The sequence below is a fragment of the Pezoporus occidentalis genome, unplaced genomic scaffold (assembly GCF_034315485.1).
Source record: "Pezoporus occidentalis ecotype Australia unplaced genomic scaffold, CSIRO_AGI_Poc_V1 ctg97, whole genome shotgun sequence".
NCBI classification, from domain to species: domain Eukaryota; kingdom Metazoa; phylum Chordata; class Aves; order Psittaciformes; family Psittacidae; genus Pezoporus; species Pezoporus occidentalis.
Window position 1 is genome coordinate 1649650 of NW_026916336.1, and position 19489 is coordinate 1669138.

Below are 19489 nucleotides of genomic sequence, written 5' to 3' on the forward strand. Positions count from 1 at the left end.
GCCCAGCTTGTCTCACTGGTGTGACTGATGTGGCAGCAGACAGCTGGGTTTCTGCCCAGCCTCATCCCTTGGCGCTTGGGAGGCCACAGCACATAGGGCTGTGTCAAGCTGCAACAGCAGCTAGTTTGCAGCAGCATTTCCCAGCTCTAGGCAGGCCCTGCTCCCTCCTCCCCCTGTCCTCTCCAAACCCATATTTGTTCAGCATTTTTGGCCTGAAATGAAAAATCATGCACTTCTGTGCTGTTAGGTACAGTAGTACAAGGACCAAGTTGAGAAGAAAGTAATCATGTTTCTGCACCTTCTGTAGGAGAGCTTGCACAGTTGTAAAAGACTTTTCCTCTATCATTCAGATGTTAAGTGCACCCTGCAGCAAAATCATTCAGGATTTGGGACCAGCTGTGAGCTGCTGGTATGTACCATTCATATGTCAGAACTCAGGAGATTGCTTCTGTCAGTGGCTGCTACTCCCCACAAAGTCTAAGGGTGGGGGGAAGAAATAAAGAACTTGATGTGCCCAGCTGGCAGTACCTTTAAAACCTACACATTTGTTCATGTGTAACTAGAAGGTTTCCAAATAAGCAGGTTAAGTCTTTGTTCCATTGCTGAAGGTCATATTATCTTATTAGATACTCTGCTTCTGGGGTTTTGGTATTTGCACCTCCTTGCTCTACTCTTCATGAGTCTGCCCTCCACTCAGAGGATAAAGTAAACTTTCTGGCATGGAAGAGGGCAGATGGGAGCACTCAGGAAGATGAGACAGTGAATGCTTCATCCCCACCAGTAGGGCTGAAACTGAGTGGGACAGCAAGGTTCCCAGGATGAAAAGTCATGGCTGCAGATTCAGTCCCCAGTTCACATTGCAAAAAAATCACTCATTTGACAAGAGCAAAAGCCAATGCTTTCGTGCACGGATAGGCTACATGTGTCCAACCAAGGCTTCCCTGCTACTTGGAGCTCCTGGTAGTTCCAGTTGAGCTGTGTTCAGAGATACGTAACAATTAGTTATTAAAAGGCTTCATGACATTGTCCCAAAGTACACAAGAAACCATTCCCACATCACCAAACCAGCCTGAGAAGCATTGAAGTACACTGGCTTTTTATTCCATGCATTGTTTGCTTTGATAGTCATTCTTGTTTCCATCACTGTACACTGTTCAATACAAAAAAAAAAAAAAGTCAAGTTTGTATCAGGAATCCACAGAGCAGGGAGGAGGGAGATGAACACTACTGGACAGGGCCAAGATGAAATGGTTACTTAGAACACGACAGTGGGGAACGCAACATTCAGCTCTGAGAGAAAATCTAGGCTAGTGTTCAGGAGCTGTCAGCAGCCGTGAGAACTGGATCAGGGTAGTCAGGATGCTGAAAAAGGAACCTACAGTTTACTTCTGCCCTGCAAATACAGTGTTGCTGAGAGGAGAAAGCAGGCTGACTTACACCTCTCAGCCCCATACCCTGCTAGGGGAGAACATGTGAGGAACCGCAGCAGAAGTGCCCATACAGCAACATGGAGATCATGTCTATGTGCAGATCTAGGGAGGTTTCATTAAGGAAAATGCCTATATAACCCCCTGAAAAACTGCCAAGAATGCAGGGGAATGCTCAGCCACTCCTGCCTGCACACAGCCAAGGGCATGGGATGTGCGCAGCGGGAGCCTGGGATTACGTCTCCATGGGTACAGTGTTATGTGTTTAGGCAAGGGGGGGATGCCCTAGTGGCAGTCCCAAAGGGACACTGCATAGTAGGCAGCAGTTGGGATGAGCGACACTGGACTGCAACAACGCAATGACTGGGGCATGTAAAGAAACTAGAGCTAAGTGTGGCAGCAGATAACCTGAAGGGTTCAGCTCTGCTTTTCCGGGCTGCAGAATGGGCCAGTGTCCCCAGGCAAGGATGGGGAGGAATCAGCACACACCTGGGACCACCTGGCCCAGAAGGGTCCCAAAATCCCACACATCAAAGTTTCTCTGCACGCCCAGAGGAATTTCATTATATGGTGGAAGAGGGCTAAGCAGAGACCACAGCTACCAAAACCCCTCTGGGATCTTTGTTAGGGACTGAATCATTGCAGACAAGTCCCTGCACAGAGACTCTGACAGGCCTGAGCTGGAGGCAGCTCTCCTTTGGCTGTAAGGCTGCCCTAGGACACCAGTGCTGCCCCGGCTGGGAATAGCCCTGCCTGCTGGAGCTCAAGAAGCCTGTCAAATCTGAGCAGCAGAGTGTCTCCAGGGGCATAAGGTCTGGCATCTTCTGCTGTGGGGGACATTTGATGGCAGTTCTCAACCTCTGTATGCAATTGTTCAGTCTCTCTCTTTGTGTGCGTAGGTTAAGTGCACACAGTTCTCCATTGCTAAATTCCTGCACCCCGGCCTCTAGCCTCCTGAGTGACCATCTGCACCACCTATTCCACACCAAAATCACACACACACCATGACAGCTAAGCCTTCCACCTCCTCCTGCCGCTGGCCAATAAACAGAGAACATCTGGGGGAGAAATGAGGGATGAGAAGAGTGAGGAAACAAGAAACAAGCCAGGAAAGAGCTTCACTCCCCAATGGCATTCTGCTTCCACCCAGAGCTGAGTATTGCTGCTGCACGCAGGTATGAGCTGGTTGCTCCCTCTCCAGCAACCTCTTTGGTCCGACACGGATAATCCACCATGTGGATCCACTGCTGGCCACCCCAATCTCGTACCTGCTGCCCAGAGCAACTGCCCTCCTCTCTGCTTGTCCTTTTGAGTGCTCTTGCCAGGGATCTTGTTCATTTTGTGACCAGTTCAGAAGCCACTCACTCCCTGATCACCATTCCCCATGAGATCAGGAGCTGTCAACTCTACCAGCAAAATGAGCACATTGCAGCATTAACCACGAGGAGTACCATGAGGCTGACTGCATCCACCTCTCAGAACAGCCTTGACAGGTTCTCTGGCCCGGTGTAACAGCATCCTTAGAAACCACGAGAGGCAGCCACTACTGACAGCTGCTGAGACCAGCTCTGCTCCCATTCCCCCCCAGCTACCAGGGAGAAGGTAACATCACACAAACAGATTACAATTGTGCTAGCAGTGAAGCCAACCTTCTGATCTACAGAAATGATAATAAATAATAAAATAACATCATAACTTAAGATCTGTGTGTAGTCCAGCTACAAAAATTTAAAAATATGGGATAATTTAAACTCATACAATACTGCTCTCTGTATAAGTAAGACATTTTCCTTCACTTTGCCATGAGGCTATAAATTACCACAGTTAAATTCAAACCAGTATTTTAACATAAAATGTAAACAAACAAAGCAACAAAAGTACCTGTCCATGGTCCATTCCTGCCGTTCAGCTCAGGCTGGTGTGCCAGTCTGCAGAGCAGCACCCAGCACGCTAGGAAGGGCAGAGTGAAAGCTCTTGCAGGGCAACATCAGCTAAAGGGGTAGGGGGGGAATCGTGCTCTATCGTTTTGTTCTCTTTAAATATTGTTTTAGAAGAGTAGTGTTTGAAGGGAAGGCACTATGAGTTCTATCAGAAAACAAATTTTTCTCATCTGCCAATGCCTCGGCCTGTCACATAGCAGTACTATTCTCACTTTCACCTGCAGAGTTTCAGCTTAAAGGAGAAACAGAGGCCTCAGGGTACACCTGAGACACAGCTGTGACACAGCTACCATGGAGATTCCCTGTGCAACCCGTTTTGCACAAAGCCTGACATGAAGGGCAGGCAGCTGTTAATGCTTTCAAGAATGTACAGTGAATAAGGAGACAGAGCAGGGCTGATGCTCTTAACCTAGGCCAGTGATTCCCAGTCTTCCCCCTCAACGCACAGCTCTCTGCTGGTTATTGATGCTGTTGTAGGTGAGAGACTGCTTCTCCAAGTCCAGCACAGGCATCTCCAGTTTCCTCCCCAGAAGAGTGCTCAGGCTCTGCAGAATGTGCTTTCCACGGTTTGCAAGTTCTTGCTTTTCCAACACTGATTTGATTGATTATTTTGACTGACTGAAACAGACAGGAGGTAAGAGAAGGAAGTAAACTGGGAAATGGCACACTGCATCTGAAAGAGGTTTCCCTGCTCAACTGGAGATCGACATTGCCAGAGTGAAGCAAGGACGATGTTAAGAAGTGCTCTTATACCAATTCTCGAGAGGACGAGGTTAGAATACATTTGCAGGGTCTCACAACAAAATGCTGATTAAAAAAAGAAACTAAAAATCTTTAAAATAAAACCCACTATTACATTCCTGGGGATGTATCAACTCAGAAGATCCTGGAAGTTAGCACCTCGGTACCAATATTCTCCAGGAACACGTCCAACCTTCTGATTAAAAATGACCCAGCTGGTTATACTGAATACGCTTTGTTCACAGGTTACCCTATACTAAGGTCTTTTTATGCTTCCTCATTTGGTAAGACTGAGTGGTTTAGTTTTCTTGATCTGTTCTCCAATCTTCAGGGCCATGAGGCCTGGTCCCCTGTGAAAGCAGCAAGAGAAGCCCCTCACGTCTGTACACATAGCTGTCCAGGCAGGACTCCCAGGATGTTTCTCTGTAATGTGCTTGCTTTCTGAACTTAATTTTTTTGCAACAAGTCTGTGTGTCTATAAATACAATCCACTCTTTACAGTAAAAAGTGTTAAAATGTCAAAAAAATAAATATCCATGTTACAGTAACTAGATTATTCAATAAAATACATCCCTGCCATTCTTGATTGAAATGCTCAAAGAGAATTAATTTCATTTGGACATTTTCCAGAGATTCGGGTTATTGCAAATCACTCCTGGGGTGGGAAGGAGAAGCATCTTCTCTTCCTGTAAAGTGTGATGAAGGGGAATGAAGTGGAATCTCAGGGAAATCAAAATGCCAGTATCAGGAAGCTTTGGGGGAGATCTGTTTTACCAAGTAGCAGAGCTGCAGGGCTTATTGGTCCTGACTGTGGCATCAGAACACTCCCCTTCAGAAGAGTCACAGTCTGATTCTCCAAACTGTGCTGGGTTCTGCAAAGCAAAAGGAAAAGTGGAGACCTGAGCAACATTCCTGCACCGCAGATCAACCACACCATCCCAACCTGTCACAGCAGACAGGCAAAGGTCACCACCAGCAGAGAGATTAGCAGCACACAGGAGATAACAACAGTGCACAATCACCCTGCCAAAGGTCACTTGTCTCAACAAGGGTACAGCAGAAAAGTATCTGGTCAGAGCATTACCAAGGACACATGGAGTTATGAGAAGATAGCACAGCAGGCTCTGCCCTACCCCTCCCAAATACTTGGCAGACAGTAAAAGGATGAAAATCATTCTAGCTTCGCCAGCAAGACTGCCAATGGGTAAGCTTGAGGCAAACAGTTTATATCCATTCCATTTCATTATCTATGTACTATTTTTATTCCACTTAATGCAACTGCAAACCTGATGGCCTCCCAGCATCATGCTCATCTTGACCAGGAAATTTTGTACAGGTTGCTTTGTGCTACTTTTTCCCCCAGCTACTCATCTGGCCAGTTATAAGAAAGACCTATTTAAGCAGTTGCTTTTCTATAGTACATCTACCACAGCATTTCTTAGACAGTCACCCAAATTTCTGGCCTTTGGATTCATTTCCATAACATTTATGGGGGTTTTTACTCAACAGAAAGAAGAGGGGAGAACTAAACTTACAACTCACCTCACAGCTGTGTTCATCTGCACAAAGTTTGCCCAGAGACATCTGAGTCTTGACTCTCCGCACTGCACACTCTTTGTCTGAAAGCCCATCAGACTGGGTAGAGATTTCAATGGGGATCTCTGGAGTCTGGGACAACATGTCCTCCAGCTTCTCAGCCAGCTCATCTTCCAGCTTGGCTGCCACCTCATCCGGACTGTTTGAATGATCACTTGTGTTCCCCTCCTCTCCATCTGACACAGAGAAGTTCTCCGAGCTGAAGGTTGAGTAGGACTGGCAGCTACTGATGCAGCGGTGAGGTCTGCAAACCAGGAAAGTAGATCAGCATGCAGCTTGTATCACAGTATCTCTGACTGCAGAGAGTTTCCCAGGTGCTGTGCTTGGCTATTCTGTTATACCTGGTCTTGACAGACTCCACTGCTGGTGCCTGTTCAGCCCTTGGTGAGCTTTTCCCCAGGAGCACACTGCCAGCCAGAACAGTTACAGCTTCTCAGTGGGCAGGTTTCCACACGTGCTCTCACTGAACAGAGTAAGAATGAGCTAGAGAGCCAGCACAGCCTTACAGTTCAAATATCAGGAACTCTGTTTCTGACATGTAGCAAGAGCAGCCCTCTTTTGGAACATATATCACAATCTAACCCCTCACAGCATTAGTAGTGCAGTGAATGCAGAGTGGCTGCTACATTCTACACAGGTTTCCCCACCAAAATTCTCGTCCTCCTTTCTGAAGCATGACATGCAGAGCAGAGTTTTGCACCTGTACTTTTAACTGGCATCTTCAGCACAACATGAACAGGGCTTCCCTGCTGTAACAGGCAGCCTGGGCTGCTCAATCCCCTTCTCCCTAGAAGACATCACTCAGGCACAGCACATGCAATACTGCCTGGTTGCTTCTCCACACTGGGCTGAGGACTTGATGCTTCCAAAAACATCTTTGAGCAAACAAGCTTCTATCCCTTTCCAGGGGATAGAAGGCTTCACATCAACTCTCTGAGAGTCTCTTCCCACTCTAAGAACACTCCTGCAGCTGCATCATAACTGATCTGCAAGGCTGGCAGCAAGAGCTCTGCAAAGTGCGGGGCTGCCTTTCTTATCTTGAAGCTATGGAAACCTACCACTGTTTGAATGATGTAGTTCAATATCTGCATCTTTAAAATTCATATGTTTCTATTCTGGCTTGTCTGCTACATGTTCATACTAGCTGATCTGCTCTGGAGCATAGTCTTCTTTAACAGTCCTTTGTCCTAAAGCAAGACTGTACTTTAATATACAAACCTAAACTGTATTAGGTTTCAAGCTAATTCAGTTGGGAAAAACAGTGATCTCAACAGCCAGGCTAGAATTTAGATATGTGCACTCGAAAGTCCTCAGTTACCTGAATGTGGAAATTGCTTCATACCAGGATTGAACAGTAATAGCACAAATTATCAGTTGGCTGATCATGCCAGGAGACCCACAACAGGTCATCACATTGAATTTAGGAAAGGCAATTTGTCTTCCAAGTTAGTAAATCACAGAAGTGGCAACTATCACACAAGGACTGTATGAGTGAGCAAGCTCCTCTAGTTCAGTGTTGTCTTTGACCCTAGGCAGGAAGACATAATCTGGGTAAAGTATGACAAAACAGAGCATGCAGACAGAGCCTGCTTTCTCCTGGCATATCTTCTTGGTTTGTATCACTCAGCAAATCTAACTTCTGAGCTGAAGATCAAACCTGCAGTGCCAATAGACACCAATGGATCTATACTCCATAAATTTAGCACTTATTCTTGTTTATGTTTTGATTTCCACAGCATACCTAGACAAAGAGCTCCACATATGAAAGCACTTTCTTTTTTTCATTTTAAGCCCCCGTTTGCTTCATGAAATGTCTCTAACACAAACCGTATCGTTGTTTGTCCATTTTTTCCACATCAATTACAATTTCATGCACCTCCAGTACCATCTCCCCTCCTGCTAGACAAGTATTTTTCATGGACGTAATCTCTTTTTTTCTATGGAAACCACCTCTAACCATTCTTGTCAGACATTCTCAGTACCTTTTCAAGTTTTACCATGGTCTTTGAGCTGGGGCAATGCAGTTGGCATTCAGGAGTCAAGCTGCGTGATGTGCTGTGAATGTACACAACAGCAGATACAATTTTATTTTCTTCTCTGCTTTCTTCCTAACAGCCTTTAACCTGTTTGCCCACTGTATCACTTCTGCACTTCAAGCAGCTGCTTTCATAAAGCCACAGCACCAATTCTATGATCTATTTCCTGAGCACAGGACTGTAAAGCCCACTATTACATAGGCTTCAGTAAGAATGCCCCTGCAAGTCTTATTTTACAAGCAACACCATCAAATTTGATCTCCCTTGTTGTCACCTAGCTCTTCAATCCTACTTGAACTCAACGACAAAGGTGCTGGAGTCTGCTCCACTGCAGCAACAGTTAATAAACATTTGAGAGAGCCCACAAAGGGTCCCAACATTCAGGAAGCCTGAATCTGGTGAAACAGATGTAGCAGCTTATTATTACAGGCTGAATAATGTCATCAAGTGTGATCCAACTGTGCTATAAAAAGCCTGCAGAAGAAAGGCTGTGCTGAAGATACCACCTCAGAACAGGCTGAAAACAGCGAGCGAACATGGGGGAAAAACAGTGTGGACGGGACACACTGAACGCAGTTCTATTCTTTTGTCAGCGCCTCTTACAGTTTCAGTCCTGGTGCTACAACAGTTCTCCTCCTGAATTTTGTCCCAACAGAGACTGATTAGAGTGAATTCACCTTTTACCTTTGTCTACGAGGGAACTCCACTTCACTGTCTACTTCGCCCTCTTCCTCTTCTGAAGAGTCATCACCACTCTGGCAGAAAACAAGGACAGGAATGGTATCATTTTGGTGAAAGAACAAACATGCAACTACATGGTTGCCCTTTGGTCCTCCAGGACAAAGTCACAGTGTCAGCAGCCTGCAACAAGAGGAAAATAACCTGCACATCAGTGAAAACTGGCTCAGGCATCTTCTCACCAGGAAATCCAGCAGTCTTCATGCTGCCATTTCTGAATTTGGAGTGACTGGCTTTGAAATACACTGGAGTACTTCAGCAGGTATTGAGTACATAACATTCCAGATTTTTACAGAAGCAAATTAAGTAGTTAATACCATTCTGAAACCCACATAAATTACTGAGGTTATCTAGCACTCTCGGCTTTACAACGTCAACCCTCTTCTGCATGAGCCCACCATGGAGCAGGACGGGGGATGACATAGCCTTTGCTGGTGTGTTTCACCATCTAGGAAAACTTGAGTTTTGTTCCATTCTCTGCCTCAGCAATCAGAGCCCTTTATTCTCCTTTTCTCATCCAAATCCACCTCCTGCGCTCTTAGTTTTTGCAGCCTTGTCCTAGCCTACCCAACCTGCCAACCCTTCATTCAGAATCAGTCTCTTATTTCATCCCATCCCATTGTAATGTGAGGTCCTCCTCCCTTCATTCATGACGCAAACCACACTCTTGGTCTCATCCTCCTTTTCCTTCAGTTTTACACCCAGACCCAGTTTTCCTACTCTTTGAACTCACTCAGACTGGTTCCTACTTCTCTCACCACCTGGTGGATGGAAGCAGGAAGAATGAACTGTTTCTGTACAACTGTGCTGTAACATCTTTTCGAACTCCTGCAAAACCTTCACAAACACACAAGAACTATGACTTTCAGTCAAGGAGATAGTTTCTGGCAGGTGCAGCAAAAGGCATGTCCCCAAGATGATGGCAAACGTTGAATTCCTGTTCCAAGACACAGCAGTGCTACAGATTCTCAATGAAACTGTTACAGGATATTTAACATCTCCAAAACAATGCAGTTACCCCCTCCTTTGTTTTGAGAAAGGCTTGAAAACATTTTGAGACAGTTGCAACAACAAAAATTCAGTAGACTAAGTTTCAGCTCAAACAAAAACTCACTGAATTGCAAGTAACAGACCTAGGCCCTATCAAAACCCCATTTGACAGCCCTCATTATTAGCAGTATGCTCCAATATGCCTACAGTACTTCTGACATTAAATGCATGTCCAGATCACAAAGTGAAGTTCAGATAGGCATTATTTCTTTAAGATGAAGTTGTACATATAACTCTACTGCTATGTGCACGGGCAACATGGCTTTGCTACTATCCTATATCCAGACACCTCCTTTTGGTGGAGAGGGAAAAGAGGAACAAACTTCGGATTTTCTAAATCACTATGTTTTGTCCTTACCTTCTGAAGGGGTCTTGGTTTGCAAGGTAGCACTGAGGAAGCCATGTGCTGAGGAGTACCTAGGGCAGATGCTGACTTACAGCTGTCAAAGCCCTCTTCATCCATCTTCTCAATGAACTGAGCGTTTTCATATAGGGAAACGGATGTTGGTGATTGAGAATGGCTCATCCCTGTTTCAACAGATGACATCTGCACCTGACCACTGTCCTCTTCCCTGCACTCTAGACAGGAATTATATGGATCTGTTTTGCAACACTCCCAATGATCAGCTTTGCTTTCGTTGCTCTCCAGGTTCCTTCGGCAATCTGCTTCCATGGCAGCAGAGATGAGGTCAGGGCTAGAACCAGACATCCGCCTTTGCGCATGGTTACTGAGAGGGCTCCGCAGCGCTGCTGCAGGGCCGAAGTACCTTAAGTTGTTTGCACAATTGGCAATATCTTGTCCGTGGGCATGAAGCCGTGAGTGATGGCCATGTGGATGGCTGTGGCCAGGTTGCTGTGGTAGGCTGGAGTGATGAGAAGGATTATGAGGTGGAGGAGGAGGTGCATCGTCTTGCACTGGCTGGTTTTTCAAGATCCCTGCAAATTCATTGTAGCTGCCTTTGCTGTTCCCTCGGCGGTGACGTGGCTTACTGCGGTAGCGGCTTTTGCCACTCAGCGTGGACATTTTGGGACTTCCTGAGACTGGTGAGCCATTGGATGCTGCTTCTGTGCTGGGTATGCCCTCTGACTTCAGTAGATCTGGCCTGGGAGACAGTCAGCAGAAGTTATTCATTAAACCACACTCAGACATGACATCAGCTTGGAGTCAAGATGAAGAGGCAGCTGTAGCCATAAGCACACCCCACTTTTTAAAATCTACAGGCTACCCTCTTATTCAGCTGTTTGACTTGTGCATTTTAGGTTTATTTAATTCTCTCCACTCAATGTCCTTTCTGTTCAGCTTATGCTCTACACTTTTTTCTTGGTGATTTTTCCAATATATGCCACATACTCTCCTTTTTCCACTCTTATTTTGATGTTCTGTTCCCAAAATAGCTCCTTCCTAAGACCTTGGTGCAGGGCACGTCTTTTACTATGCACTCAGCATGGTAGGATCCCAATCTGCTCATGGTTACCAGCCTGCTCATTTCAGAAGCATGTGTGGCTATTATTTCAGAGTGATTATTTACTGTTAATCAGGACTCTCTAACTTCTGGAAATCCCAGAAAATAAAGAAGAATAAGATAGAAAGCTCCCATTAAAAAAAAAAAAAAAAAAAAATCACTTACTGAAAGTCATGCAAAAGAGACACAGCTGAAGAAGACAGCATGAATTCCCAAATCTCTCATCCCAGTTTAATTCCTCAGTAATGAAACCATCCTCTCTGAGGACTGGTTTATTCCCACAATTCCTTACCCCGCTTAGAAATTTGAGACAATACATTAGACACCTCCTGTCAAAGCAACATCATCTGCAAAAAAATTATATGGGCCAAACAGCTCCAGAAAGCTGCCCAGGTAGAAGGGACGACAGAATTCATTCCTTCTACCTTCAGATAATTAAACAGATGTGGTTCTGAGGATCAGATCACGCCCAAGAGTGAACATCCCTTTGGCCTGTTCTTTGTTGTCATCAGACTCAAAGGCAAGTAAGCTGCCTGCTTATCTCAGAGGGGATCTACTGCTGGTTCCCGGCACAGGGCTAGGTTGCTCTTACCGTTTAGTCTGGCTGCCTGGTTTATGGGAGACCCCTTTCCTCTTCATCAGCTTCTCCACCGTATTGGGGTGGATTATTGGTCTAACTGGGTGGCGTTTATAAGTCCCAGGGTATTTCTTTTCTACTGCTTGTTCCCTCCTGAAACACAGGGAAGAAAACCAAACCCCATAAAACAGATCAATTCTCTCTTTATCCAAGTGCAGCTCCTGCACGGCAGAAGCACAGCTCCACTGCGAGCACACTGTGTGCCTGTTTCTCAGCTATGGCTGGGTGCAACACAACATGCAGCATGAAAGGGTACAATCCTTTTCTATATACTCTCTGCAGAGATCAGGCAGTTGGAACAGGGCCCTAGCACACAGTCCTGAAACAACACTGCTTTTTTCTTTACAAAGGGGCCAAAGGATGCCAGCATCACAAGGGAAAGGTGCCTTTCTCCCAGTCAGTGGACACTGGGTAAAGATATGTGCACTAAGTGGTCTGCAGTAATCTCCTCTTAAGGGGCCTCTCTCTGCTTGTCAGCTCTTCACTTACCCTGTGAGCTTGTCGGGGGCACTAAATCTACAAGTACCACTGTGCAGTTTAGATGTAAAGCACTCGTTTTTTGATCCTGTATGCATACTGCCACATGCATGGCATGCCATTAGGCCTAGAAATACATACTTTATGAGCTCCTTCTCACGGACCTCCAGCTGCAGCATAATAGCACTGAGCTCCATGTATAAGTTATTGGCTCGTTCCAGTTTCCTCTCATAGTGTTCACGGATATCTAGTGCATGTCTGAAAAACAGAAAAGTTGTTATTCCACAGTTCACAGACCAAGAGAGGAGGATAAGTATAGGTGCTTTAGGAAAAAAACTTTTAAAAGCTCAATTTTCCAGCTGTATTGCACTGAACCTCAGATAGAGGTAACAGTGAACAATAACTAAGAGCTTGATACAGCAATGAATCATTGTGTGACTTAGAAAGCATTTCAGTCTTGAAAGAGTGGCAACACTTCTCACTAGAGAAGCTGGAAATGCCTCACATGCGTCCTTTGGCCAAGCCCTGAACATCCTGTTTGCACAGAGAAGGGGCTAAATCAGCTTCTAAAGAAACAGGGAAAGAAGTCATCCCTTTGTATTTCACAAAAAGCAGTATTACCCTATAACTACTATATAGCTGCAGAAGACATCTTGACCCACAGCTGAAAGATGTGACTATCAAAAGCTCCCTAGGGCTAGGGAACACTCATCAACAACTACATAAAACTGCTAAACAAGGTTTTCTTTAGACTCTCAAGTTTGACATAGAACTGCTACTCAGTGGTTCATGTTTCTCTGTCACAACTACACTGCAAATGTTATCACAGAAGATAACACTTTCTTAAATAAACATTCCGCTTTCATTGTTAAGCTGGTGTAATGTTCAAAACGAATTTCAGTAGGCTGGTAAATTGGAGTGTGCTCACTTCTCTGGAAATAACTAATCCAAAGAAAGTACCAGGGCAGAGACAGCTCACAGCAAACTGCAAGATGTGTTTTCCACCGAGATGGATGTACAGGCTTGAGTGCTGTCAACACACACATCAAAACTCAGGCAGAAACATTCTGTGGTAAACACACAGGCCTTTGCACATCTTGCCTGGAGCAAACTGCTCGGACTGCCCAAAAGCAGGCAGAGTTTCTACTGTTCTGTTCTCTCTCTCTCTCTCTCTCACTAGATTCCCATCTGCCAAGCAGCGCTCAAGGCCTAGGGCACGTCCATGGGAACTTCAGTTTCTGGACTCACAAGGAATTTAGGCTGCCCAAATTTATACCATCAGGAATACTGCATTCTGTTTTGAGGTCATCAGTAAAAGAGGAGCATGAAAACATTTGGGGGCTAGAGCACATGCCCTGTGAAGAGAAGCTGAGGGAGCTGGGCTCATTTAGCTGGAGAAGAGAAGGGCTGGGTGGGAAAAGTGAGCAGTAAACATAAAAGTCTGTCAACAGACCTCAGCTCTTCTCTTCGACGACGAATCAATTCTTCATCTAGCCGGTGGATACAAGTTCCTTCACTTTTAATTTTCTCAAAATGTTTCTTCACTTCTTCTCTCCATTCAGCCTAGGAAAGCAATTTACTTTTAGGTATTTACAATGAATTGGGAACCCTAGCTGCACCAAAGAAACACTCTCGGGCAACATTCTTTGTGTCTGCAGAAAATTACAGGTTTGGGTTGAAAACATGTTTCTGGTAATTCAACTATTTGGGTAACAACATTGCAGCATGTTCAGCTTTTTCTAATGGTGTTTTCATTTGTGCTCCAATTAGTTTAAAATATAACTGCATTTTTTAAAATATATATTTTTAAGAATTCCTAAAGCTCTTTTCATCTTAACACAACATTTTGTCCCTTTTGCCATTTAAAGTAAACATAAAGGCTTATGATTTGGAAAGCTGTATTCATAACAATGACTGTCATTAGGGTGATACCAGCTCTGTTTTCCCCTTAAAGCCCTGGTGCTTGCAGGTTGAATAAATACACCTGCTTCCTCACATAAACCCTAACACCATATAGATCCTCTCTACTGGAGGCAAGGTTTCATTCTCATTCCCTCCTTGGAAGTAGACAATAGCACACTGGGTAGGACTCAGAGGAATCTTTGAGAACATACTTTCAAATCTTTTCTGGAAGTCCCAGAATCCCTTCACTGCCCTGTAACAGCTCTTTGTTCCACTGGCTGCCTGCTCATCTTCACTATGAATGCAATGGTTCCGCTCTCAGCAGTCTCATGGTCTCCTGTACAACAGTACTGGGAGAACAGCTGGGAGCAGAACATCTAAAGTCAGCAGTCTGAGGGAGAAGTGAATGAGACAATGCTGAGTTTCTGACTCACGTCAGCAGCTGTCTTAGTTTGCGAAAGTTTGGGGAAAAGATTTTCAAATACTCATCAGTTTGCTTCTCCCTAGGAGTCAAACTGAAATCACGGATCCAGATTTCTGCTGTATTCAGTGCAGCCTCTGAAATCAGATCCTTGGAGCTAACTCTTGTACTCATGGGCTACAGCCATTCTACAGTTACCTGCGATTTGAAATAGGTTTCCTGAGGAGTAGCCAGCACATCAGCAGATGCAATATCCAGGTGCATCAGTGTTTGCCGGAAAGAGGGACGATTCCGGGGCTTGCTCTGCCTGAAGCAAAACAAATACCCAAGCATTAGGTGAGGTTAATACTGCTAGCTTCTCTTACCACTCCAAAGGCTTTCTCACTAGACCATGTTTTCTGTATTGTGTGGCTGACAGATTAGAGCAAAGGAGATTTTGTAGCTTTCTCTTTTTCTGAATATGAGTTGCTTTATAATCATCTTTGGTTTGTGATGATCTATTCTGAAGACACACAGAGATGAAAATCATCTAAAATAGAAAAATGTGTTTACAAAGTAGAAGATAGGATACAAACTGAAACTGTTCCTAACTTGTTTGTCAAGACCAAACAGGTGTAAATTCACTATCATGGTAATTTCCAAATTTTCGAATGGTAATACTCAATCTAGTAGAGATGATAATTTACATTCAACTAAACAGGGTGTTTATAAACACCAATGTCTCTATGTTGCCACATAGTACATGCCTGAGCCTACAAGTATTGTAATGCACTAAACATCTAAGATCACATTCAAGTACAAAAGCATTTGTATCTTTGAGAAAAAACACCAGCACTTGAGCTTCAGGACCAAACCCACCAGGACTTGTTGCATGGATTCGGTGCCCAGGACAAAAAAAAAACAGCTTCTACAGATTACCTACTCCCACTAGGTGGAGGTAAAAGTGTATGTACTCGGTGTTGGGAGCCTGCCTTTTGCAGCCATGCCTAGAAGCACAGCCAGGCAGAGCAGTCTCAGCACAGATCCTGCAACAGCATGACCTGCTGCAGCTCAGGGTCGGGGGGTAAGCAGTCACCTGAAAAGATCCATAAAAGCTCTCACCTATTTTTCCCTTTGTGCCATCAAAAGGATGGCTGGTAAAATTCATGGAGTGGGAAAACGCTGAAGACCCCTTACACTCCATGTCAAATCCAATTACAAGGACAAAGAATTTTCCATATCTATCCCTGTAAAATACCAGTTCCATAAAGAAAGCTTTAATTTCTCTTCGTCCAGTTTAAAACCCAGTCACTTACAAGGGGGTTTCAGAGTGAAAAAATCATTTCCTTTAACCCTGGAGGCAGCCTATAGAAATTTTACCCCTACTCTCCTTCTATCTCCTTTTCTCTTTGCACAGAGCTACCTTTTATCACCTACTTTGCTACAACAAAGCACCCACCTCTGTGAAGGCTACTAAAGATGACCTTTATGCTGCCTGACCTTGTATCATAGAATTAACTAGGGTGGAAAAGAACTTTAAGATCATCGAGTCTAACCTTTATTCCAGGACTGCCAAGAGCACCACTGAATCATGTCACTAAGGCCCTCATCTGCACGGTCTGTGAACACTTCCAGGGACTGTGACTACCACTGCCCTGGGCAGACTGTTCCAATGTCTGACCACCCTTTTGGTGAAGAAATTTTTCCCAATATACAATCTAAACCTCCCCCGCTGCAACTTGAGGCCATTTCCTCTTGTCCTATCACTTGTTACTTCAGAGAAGAGACCAGCCACCTCCTCTCTCTGTCCTCCTTTCAGGTAGCTGTAGAGAGAGATAAGTTCCCTTCCTTTTCTCCAGCCTAAAACCCCCCAGTTCCCTCAGCCATTCCTTATAAGACATGTGCTTCCAGACCCTCCATCAGCTCTTCTCTGGACTCCAAATCCTGATTCACACTGGTCAGCCAACTCAGAAGTAATCATCACCCTGCTGGGGCTCCCATCAAGTTCTACTCCCCCATTTCCCTCCTGTTGAATTCCTTCCCCCTCACTAGCCTGTCTCAACAGCATCCCCCACTCCCTCCCCCACCCATCTGCCCAGCAAACCAGACAGGTTGCTTCCTGCTTCCCCTAAGCAACAAACATCCTCCTGGAGTCCAAGCCTGCTGCCACAAGGATGCAGAATCAAAACGTTAAAACTTACTGCTCTCATGACAAGTGTGAGAGTATTCAAGAGCCCTCTGCTCTGGGCTCAACACCCTGACTCTGGTTTCACTGGTTTTACTGGGAGTCTCGCAAGAGCAGGGAGCCAGCCCTGGGTCTGTGCAGTGTGGGGTTCAGGCTCTTACCAAGTCTGCTTCATGAGGATTTTGAAACCATCTGGGCAGGTAGAAGGGACTGGAAGGTGCAGGCTGTTGCTGCCCACACCCCAAATGATGGCCGAAGAGTCCACATCCTTGTAGGGTATCTCTCCTGTAAGCAGCTCCCACAAAACTACCCCAAACGACCTGATGAAGAAATAAATCAGGATAAAAGCTTCTGTGTGAATTCAATTTAACAGAAACACATGGAGCTTGAAAAAAAAACTCCACTGTTTGATCTGAAATTGCAAGTAGGTGCAAGTGTGTTTACATACTAATTTTTACCAAAGAGTACCTATTTCACCTACCAGGTAACTCTTCCTCCTCTGCCCCAGCACTGGGCTGAACACCAAATCACACTGGTTTTCACCCACCCTTCCCTACTTGTGAGATTTTAAAGAACCTGAAAGCACATTTTCTGCACAGATTAAAGCTCACTCCTGGTAAATGAAAAGGAAAGTTAGCTTTCCTCAGATAGACTTTTGACTATTCTTATTGTTAAGAACAGTTATTCTGTTGTTCTACTAGTTACTCGGTTATTTCTAACTGGTAAGTGTCTTACAGAGAAAACACAAAGGTTTTCTGTTGTTTTTTTTTTTTTAAACACTTCAACTTTGTTTTCCCTAGACAAAAGCTCCCTCTGCTGTTACAGATACTCCTAGGTGAGTTTCGCAGGCTTGAGACTCAGCGCTACAACTACTGCAACATAGAAACTAAGAAGCAAATGCAACATGTCTAAGTGACAGTATCATAAGCATATGCAGTCTCATCCAGTATTTATTTTGTGCTGAAGAAAGGTAGGCTGAAAGGTGAAAAAAATAATTAAGAGAACTCTTCCTGGAAAAGAGCCTCCTATTACAAGAACTGAAAGGCAAAGGTGAAGAAACTCCCTCTGTTTCTCTTCCTTAGATCAACAGGGACCAAAACCTAAATTTATAACAGGAAACAGCTACTTGGTTTATTTACAATCTTCACTCAGTAAAACACCAAAGACATCTCAAACCAGTCAATAAGGAAGTAATCAAAATGCTGCTGAGAGCCAACACCACTCTTACTGTACGTAAACAACCACCTACGATGCAAGCTGAGGTACAGCCCTCTCAATTTCAAACCCAGATATATCACCTTACCTGCCTGCCCCATCCATCTGTGGGACACCAGCCCTGCCAAGCTTGCTTCACCAGGTGAAAAGTGAGAAGTGAGTTTCTGGCTTGTACTAATATCAAGTTGCTTTTAGCAAGTACAGATGAACCGACTGGGTCTGGACAACCAGTCAGGAAACAGAACTTCATGTGAAAAATGCTGCACTTCCAAAGCCCATCGGCTTCAAATCTTGGGGGGGGAGAAGGACCAAAAAGCAAATCTGAACATTTTTTCCCTCAAAACATTTTCCCCTGGGCTGCAGGAAAGCATACGGGACAAACTATGAGGACACCCTATCTGGTTTCAGCTTTGTTATGATTAAGAACTGACAAAGGATTTGTTTATGATTAAGACAAAGGATTTTCAAGACTCCTGGTAAGATTATAGATGTCTTTATTTTTTTAGCATGCTGTTAAAGAGGAAAGAGAGCAGACATATATAAGCAGCTCAGGAGCTGTTCTCATTTGTTGTCAGCATTCATGAACATCACTTTTACTCATATTGGAGATGGAACGGATATCAAGGAGGAGTTTGAGCAATTGTGACTGCAGCGAACTCAAGAAGAACTTGCACCAAAGAACCTATAGCTTTGCAACAAGAAGCAACATCTCTAAGTCACTGAGGAAAGGAGGAAGGGAGGGCCCTGATCTTCAACACAGCAAGCACGTGGTTTTTATTGCACATGGTACTCCACACAATATTCCTTAACCTAAGCCACTCTAAAGGACAGAAAGATGAGAGTGGAAATCCAGCACTATGCCTCCTCATGAGCCTGTGATTCAAAGGAAGGAGCCTCAAAAGACAAATGGCAAGTGTATTTTCTTTCCAAAACTACCCATGAGTTTCTCCTTGAAGTGCTGGCTCTGCTAAAGCCTGCTACATCCACATAAAATGAACATACAAAACACTGTGGGTGCAAGAAGATCTGTATACTGAAGATTACAAGACTTTCCCTGTCCCTTCAGGAAATCTTAACTTAAAGTCATGACCTAGCTCTGAGCTACAACACCAGCAGCAGCCTGCTGTGTGACTCCACTTGCACTCTGAACCACCCATGCCTTTGACCTGCAGCTTCATGCTGCATGAGGGAGATGACAGCATTTGAAGCTGAAAAAACACAAGAAAGAAAATTCATCTCGGCTAGCAAGCAGGGAAAGGGCATCCACCCTGGCTACTGACATTCAGCATGCAGAAATAACAAGGCAGAAACATAGTTGCAGTTCCCTTGAGGATCCCAAATGCTGTGAAGAGGAGCTCCAAAGGAGCTCCAGGGCTGAGTCCTCTCTCAAGCATGGTTAATAGCATGGAGATCTGAACCTTTCCTGTGTTCCCTTGTACACAGGACATTTCATGAGGGATAGAAAGAGGCATTCAAAAAACTCTTACGATATATCCTGGTTTCATTCCTCTCAGTCCCAGCGTTAGGGGTTAGATTGACTGGACTATAATCCTGTGGCTGTACATACAACAGGAGAGACCAGTATAAGGAAGGCAAAAGCTGGCTGGACCCTTCAAGCCAGCAGAGTAGAGGGCTACCTTCAGCTCAAGCGTGGCCCTAAAGAGGGTAGAAAGCAAGTGAAA

The 19489-nt window shown here is 44.7% G+C and overlaps 1 protein-coding gene across 6 annotated transcripts in view; it reads right to left on the reverse strand.

Moving 5' to 3' along the window:
• Positions 1-1079: 1079 nt before the first annotated feature.
• The window catches only part of MAP3K13 (mitogen-activated protein kinase kinase kinase 13), a 79769-nt gene continuing 61359 nt past the window's right edge, over positions 1080-19489 (reverse strand). For 5 of the 6 annotated variants that reach the window (XM_062606510.1, XM_062606507.1, XM_062606508.1 and 2 more), the window contains 10 exons: positions 16754-16912; positions 14627-14735; positions 13559-13668; positions 12247-12363; positions 11584-11721; positions 9887-10631; positions 8425-8495; positions 5651-5948; positions 4883-4980; positions 1080-4794 (listed from right to left, as the gene is read on the reverse strand). In XM_062606510.1, the coding sequence (XP_062462494.1) occupies positions 4758-4794; positions 4883-4980; positions 5651-5948; positions 8425-8495; positions 9887-10631; positions 11584-11721; positions 12247-12363; positions 13559-13668; positions 14627-14735; positions 16754-16912 (1882 nt within the window). In that variant the 3' untranslated portion in view covers positions 1080-4757. Of the gene's footprint in view, positions 4981-5650; positions 5949-8424; positions 8496-9886; positions 10632-11583; positions 11722-12246; positions 12364-13558; positions 13669-14626; positions 14736-16753; positions 16913-19489 lie in introns of all 6 variants that reach the window. The other variant, XM_062606513.1, reaches the window with a different exon arrangement.